Source organism: Pelodiscus sinensis, chromosome 20, assembly GCF_052426305.1.
Source record: "Pelodiscus sinensis isolate ZL-2025 chromosome 20, ASM5242630v1, whole genome shotgun sequence".
NCBI lineage: Eukaryota > Metazoa > Chordata > Testudines > Trionychidae > Pelodiscus > Pelodiscus sinensis.
In genome coordinates, this window is record NC_143071.1 from 11,542,740 (window position 1) to 11,565,292 (window position 22,553).

Consider the following 22,553-nt stretch of genomic DNA (forward strand, 5'->3'; position numbering starts at 1 on the left):
GGGGCAGTAAGATATTCTGGGTCCTATTTTCTATCCCTTTCCTAATAATTCCTAGCATCCTATTTGCCTTTTTGACCGCCGCTGCACAGTGTGTGGAAGTTTTCAGAAGAGGTCTACATCTGTTAAGCAAGCAGCTTAAATAATAAGAGTGAAGAGGCAGAAATGCATCTTGGGATGAAAAGGGCTCTCCATTTGTTGCCTCAAGATGTTTGGAAACAGAGAACAGAATAGGATGAAGCCTGCACAAACAACAGTTTAAAACAGCCTTGCTAAATATTTGGAGAGGTAATCACCTGCCTATAACCAACAGTCTACATTGCCTGGCAGAGAACAAGCTAAGTCGGTGGTGGGCAACCTACGGCCTGTGGGCCTCATGCGATCCATTGCAGCCCTATGTGTGGCCTGTGACACGTTTTATTTACTGTTGCCCACACAGGCTATATCTACACTGCCCAGTCTTGCGCAAGAACATATACAAATGAGGCATGGTGATGAATATTGTTGTGCCTCATTTGCATACTTAATGAGCTGCCATTTTTGCGCAAGGGGCTTTTGCTCAAGAAGGAACTGTGTACACACAGCTCCTTCTTGTGCAAAAACCCTCTCTTGCACAAGAGCCATTCTGCCGCTTATTTTCAGTGAAAAAATTAGGTTTACAAGATTTTTCAAAAAAGGGATTTTTTTTCGAACGAACCAAGCCTAGATGGCGGTTTCACTTTCAAAATACCCACTTACAAAAGAATGCAAATGAAGCATGGAAAATTCAAATCCTGGCTTCATTTGCCATTTCAGTAAGTCTAATTTTACATCCCTCTTTCGACATAGCGTGAGCTAAATGCTCTTATTTTCCAGAGCTGGCTGTGTTGCCTGGGAATAGTGCGATGAAATCTGTGAGACTGAGGGCTGACACCTATCCCCCCCAATATCTGACTCCCTAAATCTTCAGTTAGTATATCAACACAAATACAAATCAACCTTCAATATATTGCACCATGCCACCCTGTGTTTTTACTAAATTGCTCCCATGCTAAGAAAATTTGTATCTGCATCTGCAAAAATGAGCCATGGATATCTGCATCCACCCGCAGATGCAGCTACCTGTGGATATAAAGTGGATCTCTGTGGATTTGCAGGATTCTAAGTATAGAGCAGTATAAACATGTCAAGCTCTGTATGTAGTTTTAGATTGTACTGACTTTGCTAGTGCTTTTTATGTAGTCTGTTTTAAAACTAGGCAAATATCTAGATGAGTTGATGTACCCCCTGAAACACCTCTGTGTACCCCCAGCGGTACATGTATCCCTAGTTGAGTACCACTTATGTACTAGAGATAGAGGTGAGGGAGACCACATGGTGCAGGCTGTGTTATTTAGCTGTGTTGTTTTTCTTTTTCTGATGCATTTGGTGCAAAGTTTTGCCGAAGATAGCGCTGTTTTAACAAGATGATTGCTAAATCCCAATACCAGATTTTAAATTCTCTGCCCCTCTTTCCCTCCTTTGTTCTTCATTGACTACTTCTTTTCCTGCTGAGGGTTTTAAAAAATGTACTACAAAGCCCTATGACACCACCTCCTGGAATAATATTTAACTGCATATTAATGTTGGATCTATTTTGTCTAACTTCTCAACCAGTGCTTTTTGGAGCATCAATGGCAGGCTTCCTATTTCAGATAGGTGTGGTAGTCAGACCGTACATTTTAATAGAAACTATTTAATGCATGTATTTAAACAATGTTTGTATAATGAAAGAAAACTGACCCATTAGCTCTGAGCCTGAATAGCATATTTCTCTATTACAGTGACCTATGTTGAGCCCTTTAAAATGGCTTATGCTTTGTTTATAAAGTGATGATTGAGTGTATATGCAAAACTGTCATTTAGATCTAATTTGGTCCTAAGGTGCGTTACAAACCCAGACTAGCTGGCTGCTGCTCACTGATAGAGGTAAGATATGCTGGGGCTTGGGTGAACTGCTTTCTCTTCCCTGAGTAAAAAAAAGCCCAAGCCTAAGCCTAACTGAAGGATATCAGGCAGGCACTTAAGAGTCAATTAGAACTTGCTAGAAGCTACAGGATAATTAGACATCTGCAGCCAATGCTTTAAAAGGTCTCCCCCAGGCAAGGAAAGGGAAAAGAGCTAAAGGACAGGAAGGAGGAAGTGGTGTGTGGGGCAGCTGTGTGTAGGATTGCAGATGGTTTAACCAAAAACACAGAACACACACCACCACTACCCAAAAAAGGGGGGAGACCAAAGTTGTTGAGAAAAAAAAAAGGACCCCTACAGTTAAGGAGAAAAAAATACAAAAGACAGCATGGCCCCTTTAAGGCCTTTGGGTTTTTTTTTTTTGTTTTTTTTTTGCCATCTTGTTTTCTTACTCTGTGTGAGAAGAGCGCTCCCCTGTGGAACCAGGTAAGTGGGGAGGAGGTGGGGCTCAGGGGGGCTGAGAGAAGAGTCCGGGAGGGGCCCGGGGGCTGGGTTGGGGGGGGGCGCGGTAGCTAAATGTGGTAAGGTTGCTAGGTGTCTGGTATTTTTGCCTCCTGGCAGAAAAAAAAAAAGCAGAAAATACTGGGCATTTTAGGTGTCCTGTATTTTCTGATTTTTTTTACCTGAAAGGAGGTGAAAATACCAAACTGTCCAGGTCAATACTGGACACCTGGCAACCTTAGCTGTGCGGGTGTGAGCTGAGGACAGATGAGCAGGTACCAAAGGAGAGGTGCTACAGGTGGCCTAGGGAAAAGCTGCCACATTGAGAATGGCAGTAGCCCTGCCTAGGGTTCATTGGGCCAGAACCTGGAGTGATAGGCAGGACTAGGTTCCCTGAGGGCAGGGCAGGGCAACCCTGGAACACTGGAGGTAGCTACCCAGCTCCCTGCCCCCCAGCACAGGGATTCAAACCCACAACCTCTAGCTTCTAAGACAGACACCTTTGTCCTTCTGCCACCAGAGGACCTCCCCCACTGCTCTTGACTGCCTTCTCCTCCCTATCTTCAACTGATGCCAGCTCCTGCCCACCCACTTGTTCTGAATTTTGATGTAGTTTGGCTCTTTGGTTTGAAAAGGTTGCTGACCCCTGCCCTAGCTCTAACCCCTCAACAATACAAAAGTTAACGGGGCTGCCATGAATGTAACTAAGGAGTTCCAATGTTACCCTCTCTTTGAATTCAGAGCTCAGAGTTAAGAGGTTTAGAGCAATCTGATATATGCAGTGTATAATTGGAACCTGTGACAAAAAAAAAAAAAAGGTTAGGTTAGTCACTCCCCAGTAAAGACACGGTCTTTTAGTCATGCAGGAAAAGCAAATAATTTATTTACACATCTCTTTATACAACATTACAGCTACCTGTAATGATCAGCATTACCAAGGATAGCTTTTTTCCATAAAATATATCACAAGAAAATACAGAGAAAGTGATCTGATGACACATTGCAACAATATTTATACCACTTGTGGTGTAATGAACAGGATGATGTTAAAAACAATCGAGCTGTTTTAGTGGGCTGCACATTTCAGGTCTGTTTCAGTAACAAAGTGATGGGTTTCAGTATGGATCAAAAATCAGCCCCTCCCTAAAGCTGTTTTACCACCCAGTGGTTGGTGAAGGGGGCAACAGATTTACTTGTGTTCTGTGGAAATTGGAATGAGGTACTACTCCCAAACCACAGCTTCTCAGGGGGAGTTTGTGACATGCCATGATGTGTTTTCATGCTCTAAGAGCCAGTGATGTATACTGGATAAAGACAAACCACTAGAAAATGTGAATTAGGGGCCCAATCATTCAAGGGAATGAGCATCCTTCAATTTCAAATGTTCTTCAGAGCTGCAACAGATGAAACTGTTAGGAGTTGAGGACACTAAGGCTGTGTCTAGACTGGCCAGTTTTTCCAAAAAATCAGCCGCTTTTCCGGAAAAACTTGCCAGCTGTCTACACTGGCTGCTTGAATTTCCGCAAAAGCACTGACTTCCTACTGTAAGAAAGCTTTTTCGCAAAAGGGCCAGTCTAGACAGCTCAGATTTGTTTTCCGCAAAAAAGCCCCGATCGTGAAAATGGCAATCAGGGCTTTTTTGCGCAAAAGCGCGTCTAGATTGGCACGGGCGCTTTTCTGCAAAAAGTGCTTTTGCGGAAAAGCATCCGTGCCAATCTAGACGTTCTGTTCCGAAAATGCTTTTAACGGAAAACTTGTCCGTTAAAAGCATTTCCAGAAAATCATGCCAATCTAGACGCAGCCTTAGTGAGTTGCATGACTATGGACCTGGAGAGTATTCAACCTCTTATGACATTTCCTACTCTAGTTTCTGATTCTGTGGCCCCATGGAGAAGGAACTGGGGCCTGGCCTACACTAACCCTGCTGCTGATCTAATCTGCGTGACATCAGCCATGTAAACAGCATAGCTGAAGTCGACATACTTACTGTGGCATTGTCTGTGTGGTAAGGGCGGTGGGGGTTACTCTTCAGTCAACTCCAGCTATTCTTCTCGTCCTGATGAAGTACTAGAGTCAACAGGAGAGTGCTTGGAGATCAACTGATAGTGTCTAAACAGACATGATAAATCAACCACCGGTGGATCGATTGCTGCAGTATCAATCTACTGCCTAGTGGAGACAATCCCTGAGAGGCAGGTGGCCTTCATTGTGTCCCTTGTGTCTGTTTCAACAGCCCAAAGAGACACATGAGGCCTGCACCTTAGTTTCCCCATCTGTAACATGTAGTTAAATGCACCTCTGTACAGTGTTTTGAATTCTTTGATGCATTGGTATTCCTGTGAAAGTTCAGGGGTAGACATTCCTCTGAAGAGGTCATAAGAGGCTCACCATGCACTTCCCATTAGGACATGTCTGCACATGGATGTAGAAATCAATACAGGTTGAACCTCTCTAGTCCGGCAACATCCATGGTCCGGCATGATTTTAGTTAGCTAGATGTCCACTTATCATGGGTGTGACCGAGTTTCCCGTGGTCCCATAACTTTTCTTGGCAGCCACCAGTCCTGGCTCTCACAGTTCTGTGCTGTTACTTAGCTCTAATTTACCCCTAAATGTCTTCCAAGAGCCCAGTAAGCAGTGGAAGTGTTGGTAAGCTGCTAGACCATATTGACCTCCCATGATTCGGTAAATTCTCTGGTTCAGCACCAGTCAGATCCCAAGGGTGCTGAACTAGAGAGGTTCAACCTGTATAAGCAAATCATGCCATCCCATTGTGCAGCTACAGTTATACTGGTAAAGCAGTTTCACTTATTTCCATAAATTAATCTATGTAAGCACCTTTTTATTAATCTATGTAAGCACCAGCATAACTGTCCACAAGGGAACTGCTCTGATTTCAATATAAATCGACAGTTAAATTGATACAAAAAGTATGTACAGATCTTCTCTTCAGCCAGCAAATTACTCATTCCATCCCCATCTAATTCCTTTTCAAACTAACACCTGTCATTCCAATTCCCTTTAATTAATTTATTTATTTATAGGGGTGGGGGGAATTCCAACTCAGCATGACAGCATAGAGCCAAGAATCCCAGGATGCGTTGCAAAGCATTTTAAAGTGTGGGAACCTGTATGCTGTCTGATTTCGTTTTGGGTGCAGCTGACAAAATGAACTGCAAATAAACTATCTGTTACACTGAAACTGACCTGCAATAAGCAGCTTGTCTGAAAGCGATGTGTGTCTCCTGGTGATCTGAAGTGAAAGGAAACCACTCACATTTACAGTGAATAACAGCCGTGCTTGTCAAATCAAGACCTAACTAAATTTAGAGGTTTAGTTATTTTGAATTCTCTGAAGTGGACAAAATACAAGTGGTCTTATAATAATAATAAAATAATAACACCAGCACAGTAGATTAGAGATTTTTGTGTGTGTGACACATCACTTTACAAAAGGTACCATGCACCCAATGTGAGGCTTCTAAAATTAAACAGAAAACTGCTAATTAATTTTTAAATTTAATTTGCTAAGTGGTTTAGGACATGACACAGTGCTTCTAAAAAAACCCTGTACAAAACAAGTAGGTTTTTTTTTTACATTCCATCGAGGCACATGAAATACAAATCTGTTCTATTTTATATATACACCTTTACAGTACATGAAACACAAAGGTGAAGATCAAATGAAAAAATATATTGATATATATATGCCCAAAATAGCAGATAAAATGTGTGTGTGTGTGGGGGGGGGGAATCTGTACCCTCATGGCAGGTGAGTAAAGGCACAAGGAATAAAAATAACCATGCAATGAACATAAGCACAGTCTGTGCAACAAAGCAAACCAAATGGCTCCCACAATAAAATTTACAGCAATTCTCAAAATACATCAGTATTTTAACATACTGTAAGTGCAACATTTACTGCTCTGTAGCAAACCAAAGTATTCATATGGAGTGAAATTCTCCCTGCATCAAGGCAGGGTGTAAAAGGGCTTTGGGCAGGGTATGAGACAAGATGGGGTATAAATGATGGGAAAACTGGGGGTTACAGCAGTGGAACAATTTTTAGGGGGAGGGTGCTGAGCTGCACCCTCCCTTACCCCTGTCCATGCCCCTCTCCACCCCAGTCTGGGCCCACAGCTGGGGTCAGCTGTGGATCCCAGCAGTTGAGACCTCAGAGCTGGCGGGTCTGGACCTTGGAGCCAGCAGTGGAATAGGTGGCCAGGACCCTAGGTGGCAGCAGAGCACCCAGGCATGGGCTGGTGGATTTGGCCCTGACACAGGGCCAAATTGGGCGCAAAGCCAGCGAGTGCTACAGCACCCCTTACTCCCTCCACCTCTACCTCCTGCGCCTATGGTTTACAGTGCATGATCTCTGTTCCAGACTGTAGGGTGGAATAGCTATAATCCCACTACACATTCTATGAGGTGGTTTCTGGACTTTGGATCCATTAAAGTGCCATTCTACCCCAAAGAGATCTCCTCTGTGGTGCACAGAGGGGACCGCTGCCGACACTGTTCTTCATGGCCTAACACGCAGCACAAGTGGCCCAGAAGGCTTTAAGACCGTTTACAGGTCTAGGTGAAGTCACTCCACTAAGAATGGTGACATGAAAGGCAACAGCTCTACTGTTGCAGCTGTGACACTAACATCTAGTTCCAAAATAAAACTGGGTACAAGTACAAAGTAGATGCAGGAAATATATTTAGGCCACCCAGTTTTATTAGAGTGTTTTTTCCACTGTGGTTCATATTTTAACAAAAAAAAATTGCTCTAACTATATGCTAAACTATTACTTTTACAGTTAAAAAGCTGCAAGACTTTTAGTTTATTGGCCAACCTCCCCCCCTCACTCACCCTAAATTAAGGAATTCATTGCAACATTTTCAGCCAGGTCTGTGCTACAATAAATTCCATTGTACAGTGCCCTTAATTGCAGCAATCCATATGTACGTATGCAGATCTGCATCTGTCTGTGAGGTACAGGGCGCTGGGCTAAACTATATGGTGATGTGATGCCTTGTAAATACAGATGTTAATCACTTCATTTAACGAACTTTCATTGTGGAGGAGATAAAACTTAGAGGAATGTCTTATTGCAGCCTCAAGAGGTTTAGGGCTTATCTACACTGCAGATTCAGCTATCAATGCAACCAGCTGTAACATGCTCCATGTAGTGCAGAAAATATCTTAATTGTCTTCAGTAACCAGATGAAAGCTCTGGACAGGATTAGCCTGGCTATTACACATGACTGGAGTCCCAGGAGCTTTAATATCTACACATTCACTGACGGGACCCATACCATGTGCATCCTTCTCCATTTGTTCAAAATGGGCAGCCTACAGCTCGCGGCGATCACGACGATGGGCACCGTGTAAGCAGCTAGACGGGCACGTGCTCTTTGCTGTGGCAGTGAAAGGGTTAAATGATGAGCGGGACTATGGGGGTGGGCAGAGCATGTACTACGGTGAGATCCTGTTGAAAACATGACTCTCCCGCTTATTAGAGCCACTGCAGAGCTCCGCGGCAGAGACTTCTTTACCCCCTTGTAAACAACACAGTGCAATGGATTGTAGTGACTCTAAAACTACAGACGAATGGCACATTAGTTGCAAAAGAGCCATGAAGGCGTTATCTGTTCTAGGATTTAAAGACGCATTGTCTGATGGTGGCATCTAATCCATTCTAAAAGTCTAGTGTAGACAAGACAGTGAATACCCTTCATGCAAGTAAAGCTGAGCAACTCAGCATGATTTAAGATTATACGCTGCCTTATCTGGATTTTTAGACTAGCTACCCCCCCCCCCCCTACAACCTAGCCTTTATCTTACTCAGGATAAACCCTGGCTAGTTTTTCATAAACCCTGGCTAGTTTTTCATAAGTCAAGTGATAGCAGCCAGCAGGTGTGAACTGGCATTTGGAAGCATAACTCTTCCTGCAGGCAGTTTATTTACTCTGAGCTCTGGGTATCATCTAAAGCCCATTGACAAGATATGCGCTGCACCTGGTCTTCCAGGTGACTCCTAATAGTCACTTCAATATCATCCTCAATGATGCCTTCTGCTATTGAGCTCTGTGTATTTCTAGATAAAGATCATGCATGCAATAAAAGCAACTACCCTCCCAGTTGATTGATACGAGCTTCCGGTCAGCAGGACGACTGCTTACCGGTTGCTTTCCCTTGTCTCTCTTAAAAGCTTGGCTGTGCAAAACTCACAGCCTGGATCACACTGGAGAGTTTTGCCCACAGCAGGACTCCAGAACTACACCCTAAGTAGTTTTGACTCTTATATGAACAGGTGGAGGGTGACGGGGACAAAGGGAGAAATTGCCTCAGGGCCTGGCGATTCTAAAGGACCAAGAGCTCTTGGCTGCCCTGGCCGGAGCCTCGGGCCCTTTAGAATCGCTGCTGTAGCACTGGGTGACCCACTGCACCGAGCCCCCGCCACGCACTCCAGCTGGCTCTGAGGGCAAGGGGGAGAAGGGGAAGGGAGCAGGTGCTCCGGCTCCACCCCTTCCAGGAGTGGGGAGCCACCTCCCCATTGCCAAAGGGCCCAGCAATCCAGTCGGCTCCCCTGTGAACAGGCTTTTAGGTTCAGATACCTTCCAAAGAAGGATTTACAGCTAAGAAATGTAAAGCTAGAGTTCTTGCTACAGAAAGACTAGCATCCACTACAAGCAGAAGGGAATGAAATGTACAATCCCTGCCCTCTCTAGCATGAGAGCGTGTGCTACACAATAGGGATGTAGGTGACTAGTTGACTACTTGATAAGCATAAACTTGTATCAGCAGCAAAGGGGGGGGGGGGGGGAAGCAGGCAAAGTCGCAGGGTCCTGGGGCAGTGTGAGCTGGGACTATTCAGTCCTGGCTCGCGCTACCCTGGGTAACCCACCATGTGGTTAGCTCCCGGGGGAGGTGAGAGTCCCATCCCCAGGAAACTATGGCTTTGCACTTAAATGTAGTAAGAGCCTGCCGCACTTTGATTACATTTAAAATGTAGAGCTGCAGCGGGAGCCCCCACCCTTATCGACTAATTGAGTAGTCGTTGGAAATTCCACCGATTACTTGATTAGTCAATAAACCTATAGTTAACATCCTTACTACACAAGCCCATCTGGGAGCAAGTGTGGAGTGTCTCCTGCTAATCTGGCAGCTCTTCCCGTCTGCAACACCAAGAGCTCGCTCAATATCCATATTACACTCAGCAAAACTATGACGCTAAATTAATATTTGCCTACATTATTGGTTCCAGAGGCCTTCTTCATGCTGGCCAAATAAATTAGGCTAACACATCTGTATTAATCCAAAGCACAGTTTACTACAGAGCCATTAACTAGAGCTGGTCACATTTTTTTTTAAATTATAAAATTTCAAAATTTGGAAAAATTCAGTAGAAATGTCAGCAACAATTTTGGTTCCCCTCTGGGTCACATTTTGTGTTGGTTTTGGACCAGCTCTCGTGCTAACGCTTTTTCCTTGGTTAGTGTAAATAGGAACTTTAAAGCGCTTACTTACACTAGACCTTTTTCTCCTCTAAAACCTCCTCTCATTGTTGCTAATGCTGGCTCATCTCCATCGCTAATAGCAGCAGTGGGGCTCTAATGTAGGCACAGGACTGGGATCAGCTGACGTTTCAAGCACCGTATCATCTGAATCTACTCTGAGCAGGGTAGTGCAGCATGATGGTTCAAACTCCAGCATCCAGACTACATTAGTGTCCCTGCTGCTATCATCACACTTTGAGCTAAGACAGAGGTAGGAACAGTGGAGGGAAGACCCAAGCAGATACCTCCAGAGATACAAGACCCATCACACGAAAAAGCACTGCCTTATAGACTTGAATATTCACTCTGTTCACCACCTTCTAAGCCCCAGAAATAGGTGCTCCATATCATGACTGAGGCTGTCTACACTGCACGCTTATTTCAAAATAAGCTATTCCGGAATAGTTATTCCAAAATAGCTTATTTCGAAATAGCACGTCTACACTGCAGGGAACCCTCAAAATTAGTCTGAGGAAGGCTTCCCTAATGTAGACGAGCTATTTTGGTTTATAGCCCAAGGGGAGGAATAACTTAGACTGGCCCTGGTGAGGGGCTATTTAGAAATAGCAGAAGTGGAGCATCTACACATGCCTTGTTTTGAAATTGCTATTTCGGAACAGTCGTCATTCCTCGTGGAATGAGGTTTACAGATTTCGGAATAAGCCGTCCATTATTTCAAAATAATGGAATGCCTGTGTAGATGCTCGCATTGTTATCTCGAAATAATGCTAGTTATCTCAAAATAACGGTGCAGTGTAGACACACCCTGAGATAACTGGATAGTGCAGGCAGCTTGAAGCATTGTTCCTCTGTAGCTTCAGGGCGTAATCATGCTTTCCTTGGATAGCCACATCTTAAGTCCATGGGAGTTTTGACTGCCCAAAGAATCAAATGATCAGCCTCCAAAGAGGAGATTCAAGTCATTCTCATGCCTTTCCTAAAATCTGTCATTCAGAACCAAAAAACCCTCCTCAAACAGGCTGCTACTAACGTACACAAACTATCAATAACTTGCCTTGTTCTGTAGGTGAGCAAATCTGTGCTAAGAACCCTTAACCATCCACAGACTTCAATTTGCCCTGGTAAGTTTGTGATCAGATATCTCTAGCTGATCTACGAAAGAGAATGACCACACATTAGATCTCCATTAGGCAAAGCAACATGAAGCATAAAGCAGGTTAAAAAAGGGGCCAGTTTTTTTTTTATGGGTAATGGACAAAATTTTTAATTTTTCAAAATTCATACAATTTGGTTCCCTCCCCTCTTTTGTCCTCCTTTCCTGGTAGGGAAATAGAAAACAGGAAGAGGCTGGAGATGGAGTGGAAGAAATATTTTAAAGTTTTTTCAATTAAAAAAAAATCTTAAAAAAGACCATTTTTCTTCAAAGTGTCCAACAATTTTTTTCGATCAACTGTAATAATCAGATTAAGACGATCATCACAACTAGATGAGAACCCACAAGACCACTCCAGCCGTCTTGTGTGTCAACATACACACACACTGGTTACGTTACCAAAGTGTTTTAATTTGTAGGTGTTAAGTTGACTCCACATGGTTTCATAAAGCATAAGAGAAATAAACAAAATATCCCGCCTAAGATTCTGTATAGACAGAACATAATGTTCAGGGTTACAAAGTTGAAACCTAATGTATACAGTAACTTGTCTCAGCTTCTACACACATGAAAAATTTCATTCACACCCCTTTGCAACTTGCTAGGCATCAAGAAGTAGACAGCTGTTGAAACCAATAATCTTCTATTTAATGGCCCCATCTAGACGGGGCCAAATGGCAGAAAAGCCTCTTCCAGAAAAGCAATCGGAAAAAGCTGCGCAAATTATTTTGAAACAATGCTAGTTATCTCGAAATAACGGTGCAGTGTAGACACACCCTGAGACAACTGGATAATGCAGGCAGCTTGAAGCACTGTTCTTCTGTAGCTTCAGGACTTAATCATGCATTCCTTGGATAGTCACAATTTGCGTAGCTTTTTCCGATAAAAGGCTATCGTCTAGACATAGTCCCACTGACTACAATGTCCTGTAGCAGCTACAGGAATGACATATTACTTATACCAGAATTTATCAGATATCTAATCACAGAAAGTCTGACCTAATTCCTGTGGAACACAACAGGCATTTTGCCATTGATTCAATGGGAGTTTGATTAGGCCCTTGATTCAGGTGGTCTTGAAAACACCACTGTACAATTGAGGGTTTTGTTTCCCCTTGTTCTAAAGAAAACAACCAGCCTTCTATCTGTGGGCATTTAAATCTGAGAAGTTAATGAATTAATTCATTTTAAAATTCCAATATGCTTGACACATCACAGATTACTAGAACTAAACTGGAGAGGACATTTAACTCTGACTGGTCTTATTAACGCACTTCCCAATTCAGTCAGCATGCTATTTAGCCTTAATGCCCTAAATTATCAACACAACTAACGTTAAGGGGCCAAATTCTTTGCTGGTGTTTACTAGCCATTAACTTAAACAATACTATGTCACTTCAAACCAATAGAAATTTGGACGTTCATCTCTCAATAGTAATCCTAAATGGCTTAAACTGTAATAATTCTTCTGTAGAACTGGTGAGGAAAAAACAAACCTGAATTCTTCACTCCCCCAGAAAAAAAATGAAGCTTTTTAGTCTGACTCCCTCCCTCCCCCCCTTGCCTCCTACAAATCTGTTCAAAAGAAAAAAAAAAGGTTGAGGGATAAGAATGTGAAAGTTTGTCAATCAAAATCAACTTTTTAAAATTAAAATTTCCAGCCAGCGCTCAGTTTCAATAACTAATAGAACTGCAATGATTTAAAATATATGAAACATTCTCTTTCCTTCACTTGCCAGGACAAATTAAAGTTTTTGGGCTAGAACCTCAGCTGATATAAATCAGGATCACTCTATTCAAATCAAAATAAATATGCATCAGCTGGAGAATTGGTACTTCTGCCTGTAGCTCTGGATGTTAGAAAGGCTTTGAGGCCTGACTTCAGCATTAAATACATTTTAAAAAAATACTGCCTTTTCCACAATTATCTCTACTCAGTATTTGAGTGTGACTTTCAGCAAGTAGGAAACTGTCTTTTTCCACTGCACAAAAACCACTTTGCATTTAGGTTGACCTCAATGTTGCTTTAGCTTGAGGCTCTGAAGGAGAGAGAATTTTCTCTATGTAGGGAGCAGATAAATCCAGATACGGTATCTTGGCCAGGAGTTAGGCTGTTAGAGTCACATAAACTCAATTTCAGTATAGAAACGGAATTGTTCTTTGGATACTATTACAAAATGTAGGAGGGACCATTAAGAAACTGGACTAATTATTTAGAATCATAGAACTGGAAGAGACCTCAAGAGGTCATCAAGTCCAGCCCCCTGCTCAAATCCCAACTATTTCAAACTCAGATTAAAATATTAAATCTACACTGCAAAGTAAATCAATGTTCCCTCTAATCTTTTCTATCTATGTTCAGAATATTTTTTTTTTAGGTCCACCAAGGCAGGTATCAATGTCCCACCACCAAGAGAGAAACAAAACCTAGTTGTGGGTGCTCTGCTAAACAACTGGGCGGCATCTGCCCAAGTCTACATCTTACAGGTAACACTGATAACTGGCCTGGCCTAGTCCTATGGGATGCCCACAACAACGTGGTGACAGTTCCATCAACAGGAATAGTCCCTGCTGTCCCTGGGAGAATTCTGCGCAATGCAGAATTCTGCAGAAATGAATAGCGTGTGTGTGCAGAATTTCCTGTCCTCCCTAGAAATGGGCTGTAGTACTGCTAGGTGCTACTAGGGGCCATTGGACACAGCTCAGCCCAGGCCACATAAAGAAGACACTGCGAGGGGGAGGAAATGGACTAGACCAGAGCTACTCAACTCTGGAAGCCCCGGGGGCCACATGATACTCACAGCACATGCCAAGGGCCGCAACTTAAGTGTGGTTGCATGTACATGCAAATAGCTTCTTTCACACGGACAGGCATGAATACAAAGATTAAGGCAAGACGACACAACACGCAGGCCCCATTCAAGTCAGTTCTGCTGATATTAATAAAATGCAATATTGACCCAATTTCCAACCATATGACAGCACTTTTAATGAGCAATGACAGTCCAGGAATTGAACTACTAAAATGCATCTCAACAGAAGACCATTGTATTACTTTGTTTCGGCTCCCACCCGCGGGCTGCATGTTGAGTAGCCCTGAACTAGAGGGTCCCAGGCAGCCGCAGTTCCCAGCATGCCCTGAGGGAGAAGGCAACATGCAGGAAACTCAATGCAAGTCTGGGACTATGTCTAGACTATGGAGTTTTTCTGGGATACCAGAGGTATCTCAGAAAAACTCTGCTGCGTCCAGGGAAGGCGTCTGCTCTTCTGACATGTTTTGCAGCAGAGCAGGCACACTTTCGGAAATCCTGTCTTCCTCATGCCACAAGGAAGAAGGGCTCTTCCAAAAGAGGAGTTTTTTCTGAAATTTGGCCCAGTGTAGACTGGCCAAATTTCGGAAAAGCCTCTTCCAACAAAACGATTGGAAAAAGGTACACAAATTGTAGAACACAATTTGCATACCTTCTGCTAAAAAAAAAAAGCAGCAGTCTAGACATAGCCTGGGATCAGAAGCATCAGGCTGTTTCTCACTCCAGATCCATGGGCTCAAAGGGGAAAGGGAAGGTGAAGAGAGAGAGAGTGTGTGTGTGTGGGGCGGGGGAGAGGGTGCAGGGGGGGGGGGGTGGTGTAGCTGGCCTGGGGGTCCTGTGGCTGGGCTTGGGGAGGGGAAGGGATTGTGGACATCTGCCACCCCACCCAAACTGGGCTCTGGAGGAGGATGGGGGCATAGAAACAGGAAACGAGTTGTCACAGGGAGTTCTTTAACTCTATTCTTAAGGAGAATTTGTGTGTGCACCTGTATTGGTATAGAACTTCCAAACAAGTATTTTAAAAAAAACTAAAATAATTAAAACTGGTATGATTATGTAGTGCCATTTTGACCAAAAAAAAAAACCTTGCAGAATTTTAAAATGCTGTGCACAGATTTCACATATTTTTAGGGGGGTTGGTTTTTTTTTTGGCACAGAATTCTCCCCTCCCTCAAAAGGAGACAGTCAGTGGTTATACTCCTGCTTGAATGTTTGCAGTCTCAGGCTGTGAGTGTGTAAATTACAGAGCGGATCCTTGCAACTAATTGCATTTTCCTAGCTGGGAATTCCCAGGCTTGGTGATTGGGAGGGGAGTTAGAAAGCCAGCTTTGCTGGGAACTACCACTGGCTCTCTCCTCTTCTCTCTGCTAAAGTTACTCTACAGGGCCAGAGGCAGGGTGGAATCACTGTATTTATATAGCCAGAGAGGGGAAAATTGCCTTTGTAATGCATTAACCAGTTGAGAGCCTTAGTCAGTCCTAAAATGACAGTGTTATATTTGCAAATTAACTTTGTCAATTTTGGACTGACTAAGGATCTCAACTGGTTAATGCATTACAAAGGCAATTTCCCCTCTCTGGATATACACGTCTCCACACCAAATGCTGTGAATAACCTAATTCCCCACAAGCAACTTCTTCCGTAAATATCTATATCCCTGCTTCTGTAACTTTTTAATCCAATAAATCTGTTAGGGCACGTCGACACTAGAAAATTTCAAAATAACTAAAATCGATTTAGTAACTCCCCAAATAACAAAATTGAAATAGAGTGTTCTCCCTATGGGGAGGCCTCAAAATTAGTCTGAGGCAGGCTCAGTTATTGCAGACCTGTTACTTCAACTTAGAGTCCTAGGAAGCACTGGGGAGTAATTCTTTCGTAATAGCGGTAGCGTGGATGCGGTGCTGCTGCTACTTTGAAATAAACTATTTTGAAATAAGCGTTATTCCCTGAGGAAAGCAGAAGTTCAGATTTCGAAATAACGGGCTTGGTAGTGTGGATGTTCCGCTTATAAATTTGACATAAGGGGGGTTATTTCGAAATAACTCCCTAGAGTAGACTAGGGCTTAGTCTCTAAGGTGCCACAGGACTCCTTGCTGTTTTGGCAGATACAGAACATGGCTACCCCTGAGACTCTTGAGCGAGGAAGTTCCGCCAAGGATCCCTCCACTAGAGGGAAGTCCTTGGGAAGATTAAGCTGGCATAATGGTTTCAAACCCCTCAGTTTCCTAATCAGCCCCCACAGAGGGACAGCAGGGAATTAGGGGAGGGCAGGTGATCTGCCTGATCTCCTACAGCTAGAACCCATGGAAGACTGCTGGAGCCTGGGGCTATGTCTACACTAGGGGTTTTTCCGAGATACCAAAGGTATCTCGGGGAAACCCGCCATATCCAGGGAATGCGTCTGCTCTTCCGTTTTTTTTGCGGAAGAGCAGACACGTTTTTTCGGAAGCCCCATCTTCCTCCTCCCATGAGGAAGAAGGGCTCTTCTGAAAGAGGAGGCTTTTCCAAAATTTGGCCCAGTGTAGACGGGCCAAATCTCAGAAAAGCCTCTTCCAAAAAAAAAAAACCTATAGGAAAAAGGTACGCAAATTGCACCCGCAATTTGCGTACCTTTTTCCAATAGAGCATTGTAGTGTAGACATAGCCCGTGTAATTTAGTGTAGTTTACTCTGGACTCAGTTTTGCCCTCTGGCTGATCCAAAGTTGGGGGGAGGGGGGCAAAGGAGTGGCTTAGAGACACCTTATTCCCACTCTCCTCTGCTACCAATCCATCCTGAAACCTTTAATGTTAAGCACAAATGACATTTTTCCAGTACAGATGAGCCCCTCTATGGTGCACCCAGGCCTGGAAGGACAATTCAAGTTTCATCATGAGCTCTCCTCCCGACCCACGGCCCTACAGCTTAACAGATGACAGGTTCAAATAAATAATCAAATTGGTTTTATCATCTTGCCTTCGGGAAAGCCCGTTTTCAGTGCTTCCCCACACCTGCCCATGACTCCAATAAGATATCACTGAAGGCAAGAGTGCTGCAGTTGCAGAAAAATATATATATATATATTTACAGCAATAAGAATACATGTGCTAGGTATTCAGATTAAGGGAAAAATGCATTACATACACCAATGAAAATACATAAAAACATGGGGAGGCGGGAGACCCAACTGCCAACAGCAATATACAAAAAAAATCTGTCACAGCTACTGCAACAGTGCATTTCCAAGGAGTGTGTTAAAACAGAGAGAACATCTCTATGCACATTTGATAGCCTGACACTTGGTTACAGAGAAATAGACCAGAGAGTTCTCCTGCTTGTGCCAGATGGTGTGAAGCAAAGGGGAGGAAGGTTTGCTTTCCCTTTTTATTTAAATGGAAAGTGTGTGAACTTTAAAAAAAAAATTCCACAGCAATTAACTTCTAGCTTTTACTTTTAGTTAAAAGGCCCCATTTCTTCAAGAAATTGGCCCAATCCAAAAAGCACATCAACTGTTTAAATCTAGCCCAGTTCAGATGAAAGCGTTTAATTTTACACACATCCTCAACTCCAATAGGACCCAAGTATGGCAATATGCTTAAATTAAGCAAGCGCTTATGTACTTTCCTGATTCAGAGCATAGAGATGTGGGCACAGGGATAGGCAATATTTGGAATAGGTAATTTGGGTGAGTGAAGCTACTTGTGAAAGGGTGAGGTGGGGGTGGGGGAAGGAATACATTGCATGTTACCCGTTACTGGTGTCTTAAAGTGTGCTTTTGAGTTTTAACTGTTCAAATAGTTAAATTAGTTTACATCAGGGATTAAGCAACTGCAAAAACCTGTAGGACCTCACCATTCTCTCTCTCCTAGGAGTTCAGCAGTGTGCTTTGGTGGCGGGGAAGGGAATTTAGGCTAATTGTTTAGATTAAAGTTTCTCTTTAAAACAACGAAGTGGATTCGCATGCAGTCAGTAACCTTTCAAAAAGTCGAAGCCTTAAAATGCAGGTGCAGGACCCCAGAATTAATTTTAGTGGCCCAGTGATAAATAAAGGCATACACTGCAATGCCTCAATGCTATAAGGACCCTGGCCTAACACATACCCATGCACACAACAACAGATAGGCAGTCATCCTGAAGATGGATATGTAGCCTTTATATTAAAAGCATTTTGCTAACAGTGGCAAATAAGTGGATGGCGTTTTCACACGGATATTCACGATTCTGCCCCTCTCCTCCTTTCATCATAACAGATACTCATTTTCAAAAAGGTCCAGGTTTGACCAAAGGTTTCACTAGGAAAACTCCGGCAAAACTAAATTCAGTAGAGGGCGATGTAGTGAGCACCAGTCAGGAACCAAACCTGGCTATGTTGAATGTTGGGGAGTACCCTCATTCATCTGAAAGAAAGAGTAATTCTTGTTTTTCAAAGGGAGGGGAGACATCCATAGGTTTCCACTGTACTTCATCTTTACAACTAGAGGTAGAGTCATTACATCCAGTATCTAAAACAGCGTGATCCAGTTATATTGTTATTCATATACAGCAGCGATCTCATCACAGATATTGAAAAGTGCATGAAAAAAAACAAATCAAGCCGATTTTATGACTCACGGATAAGGTACCAGACATCATATAAACATACCCACGCACCCACTCACACATAATATATATATTTATAGAATCATTTACAGTATCAGAGTGATGTTTAGATCCAGTGGCATGTGCAGAAATATCAGGCAGCTGCTTTTTAGGTCCTTCAATTTTTTATTTCCAGGATCGACGGGTTGTGGTCTAGGATGGCCAAAATGATCTTGTCCATATACTGTCGCAATCTGTAGTTGATCTCCTCCTGTTCTTTAAGAGCTTCCATGAGCTGAAACAGAGGGTCCAAAGTTAAGGATCTATTGCAAAATGGGACTCGTATCTACAGCACTCTAAAATAAATAAGACAAGGCCAGGCCTCGGGCCACCTCTGTATTTTAAAAATTACTCATTCCCTGTAATGATATTCTGGGCCTTCTCTTTACGCTCTCTTGAGGTGAGAGCAACAAGGTAGACAAGTATCCCCATTTTACAGTTAGGTAAGTGAATGTAGGGATAGTATAATGTCGGCAGAAGTTACATTGGTCAATGGGGGGGGGGGGGGAAGAGGGAGGAGGAGATGAATAAACCACCTCCCCAACCTGAACGACATAAGTGGAATTAAGTGCCATGGGCAAGCTCTCTTGGCACAGAGCGTCTTCCCAAGATGCATTGCAGCAGCACCACTGCAGTATTGCACACGTAGACATGCCCCTAACTATTCTTGGGCAAGTCACTTGAATCAGGGCCAAAGCTGTAAATAGGATCTAGGCCTCCTGCCCTGGGTTCCACCATCATGGGTGGGTGGTGGGTAACGTAGGCAAGGGAAGTCTTCCCAAAACTGCCCATGCAGTCTGGCCCCAGCCCTCCCAGGCGGCCGGGGACGACAGCCCAGCTCCTTGGCTGATCAGGAAGAATCAGGCTTCAGGGATGGGATTGGGCAGGGCTTGGCTTGGCTCCATGGGGGGAGGTTACTGCTGGGGAGGGGCCTAGAGTGGAAGGGGCAGGGCTGGAGCTTGCCTTCCCTCTCTGGGCCATCAGCTGCCCCCCCCCAAGTAGAGCATGGTGCACATTCGTGAATGAGTATGTATGTGTTTCCTCATCCTAGGGCATACATTAAGAAAACCTTTTAAAGCACTCCCACATCTATGGGGAACAAGGGTAGTATAAATACAGAGATTTGAGCAACAGTGTGAGAACTGTAAAATATATAGTGTTTTGACGTTACAGATTTTTGTCCAAATAAAAAAGATTTATTTCAGCACTAAAAGCACAATATTCGTGATTATCAAACTTGGGGGGGAGGGACAGGGGGAGAGAAGGAACATGTGTATCCACTCTTGATCGGACAGCATTTTTTGTTCAATTAAAAGACAAGTTGCTTTACATACACAGCGTGTTCAGTCTCAGATTTTCAAAGCTAAGAGATTTGGGTGCCTCGTTCTCATTCAGATTAATTGTTTTGGGACATCTAGCTCAGTTAGGTGGCCTTTAAAAATCTCAGGCAGAAACAATTTCATCTTCTATTTACAGTGAGAACCCGTTAAACAGAAAACATTAGGATAAAAGAAGTTTAACCGGTCTGAAATTTAATATGCACGGTCCACTGTTCATTAAGATGGCAGCAGAATGTTTGTCAAACACACAAATACACGTCTTTTCTGGGAGGAAAACAGGAACAAGAGTCTACATGAATTCTTGTGTCAAATTAGAAGCAAAATCCCAAGCTTGATATTGAGAGTGAGTAAATGGTCTGAAGGCTCAGTTGCCTCTTTTAGAAAGAGAATAGCAGGTGAGGTTGCGAGTAGGAATACAGAGATGACAAAAGAGTGGCCAAAATTGTTCAGGGACAATGATTTAGTGCCAAAATTAAGGCACATGTTTTTGAAAAAGGCCTGAAGACCCATCTTCTGGGGGGGGGGGGGGGGGGGAATCAGTCTGACAATGAATTTCTGGTATCTCTATTTAGATCTAAAAAAATGGAGGTGCTCCCACAAATCACAAAGGAAAATCTTGGCCAGCATCTCCAGATGGACAGGAACATACGTTTGTCACGTAATTGGACACAACAGTAGCTAGATGTGCCTGTTGAAATACAGGTCTCTCTCTTTCTTTTTTAAATATGCTTTAGAGAGAGTGTCTTGGTAAAAAAAATTCTTCCCCACCTTCCCCGATCAGAACTGCATTATTTGAACTAACTATAGCAATTATCGAGAGAGGGGACTTGAGCAGGACCAGTATTAGATAATGATCCAGAAGTCCTATTAGCTGCCCTAGTAAGACTGGACAGAAGACTCATTACGGTGGTTCGGGCAGCACACCACGCCTGCCTTCCCCTGGCTGGCCGGAGCATGCTTACTTTGGGGACTGTGGGAGGGGGGACTTTCACACTCTTTGCACCCCCCTGCGTACGGACCTGAGTGTTGATGGGCCTTAGAAAAACTCCAAGTGACATCACACAACCAGCCTAAGGCCCTGATTCAGCAAGGTACTTATGCACAGCCCTAACTTCCAACCCAGGAGTGATCCCCTGATATCAACAGGTCTATTCAAGTGTTTAGTTGGGGCGGGGGGAGAGGGGTTCTATATGCCAATTCACTCTGATAAAAGCAAAAAGGAAACTCTCTATCTAATACTTAGATCAGGTTCCTGCATTTTACATCTTTGGGTGCCTTCAAAGTCCATGACCCTTGTGGCTTGAAAGAACCTTTGAATCATCTCATTTATTCCCTGCCTAAGTGTAAGAGCGTCTTTAAAATCTTGCAAAGTGTGACTTCATTACGTGTCTACATTATGGGTAGAACCCTACCAATTTCATGGCCAAGAAAAGCCTGCCATGGACTGTGAAATTAGCCCTCCCCTGTGAAATCTGATCTCCCCTGCTACTTGTCCGGTGGCTCGGGGGAGGATCAGGAGTTGTCCTTCCCTGCGTGACTGCTCTTGGTGGAGTGATCAGACCTCCCTCCAGAGACAGCACAGAAATGAGGGTGATACACTTGAGAGCTAGGCTCTACTTCTTGCCCTGCAGAGGTTTGGGGGTGATCTGGTAGGAGTCTTTGTGCTGGGGCTTCTCCCAAGGCTGGAGCACCCATTTTCCTGAGGGAGGGGATCCTCCCAAATTGGCCAAACTGATTATCTGCTTTAATCAGTTCCTGGCATGGACTACAAACTAAGAGCCCTTGGCGGGGGTGCAGCCAACAGCATGGGGAAAGATTTTTCCCATCTCCCCCTCTCGGGACCCTCCCTCTAATTGCTGGTAGGGTGCTGCCTTCAGAGCCCAGGTCTGAAGGCAGCAGAGTAGGGAAGGTAACAATCTTAGGGACTCCTCTACAAAAGCTCTGCAACCCCCCTGCCCATGATTGCATTTTGAGTCAGAACCCCCATGATTACAACTCTGTGAAATTTAATCTGAAATTGTGAAATAGACGGATTTTAAAATCCTCTGGCCATGAAATGGACCAGAATGGGCCGTGAAATTGGTAGGGCCCCTAATTATGGGTTTGTGGACAGGAACCTTTCATTGTACTATTTGGTTAGGCTCCAAAATACGAGGAGTTCTTTGGTCAGTATAGTTTCATTGAAGTCAATGGAGTCTCACAGGCTTTCGTAGGCCAAATCCTTTTTTGAAAAGTCAGCTATCGGGGCTCAGATTTTTTCTCTGTCTTTGGTGTAAAGGTAGGCAGGCCACCAGTCATCACAAACACATTAACTCCATTGAAATGAATGGGTGTCACAACTGGGACAAGTTTGGACTGGTTAGTAAAAGTAGGCAGCAACATTTATAGCTTCTTAGCAACTGGGAGGTGTGTTGGATTTTCACAGGCTGTGGCAACTGAAAATGAGAAGGCAACATGTAAACTCAGTGTGAAGCTTGAGCAAAAATCTCTTGATGATACAGGAGTAAATCCAAAGTCACGCCTCAGAAGTTAATCGAGTTACTCCATCTTGACACTGGAATAACTCAGACCAGAAAAATCTAGGACTGCATTTTAAGAAATGAGATACTATACGGCACCTGCTAGTATCTATAGCAGCAGTCAGACCTTAAATAGGTAGCATTGAATCTATAGGCTGCCATCATTCAAAACAAAACTGT

The 22,553-nt window shown here is 43.6% G+C and overlaps 1 protein-coding gene across 3 annotated transcripts in view; it reads right to left on the reverse strand.

Moving 5' to 3' along the window:
* Positions 1 to 3,285: 3,285 nt before the first annotated feature.
* Positions 3,286 to 22,553, reverse strand: part of RAB11FIP4 (RAB11 family interacting protein 4) — a 295,826-nt gene continuing 276,558 nt past the window's right edge. For all 3 annotated transcript variants that reach the window (XM_075903842.2, XM_075903844.2, XM_075903843.2), the window contains one exon: positions 3,286 to 18,749. In XM_075903842.2, the coding sequence (XP_075759957.1) occupies positions 18,633 to 18,749 (117 nt within the window). In that variant the 3' untranslated portion in view covers positions 3,286 to 18,632. The remainder of the gene's footprint in view (positions 18,750 to 22,553) is intronic.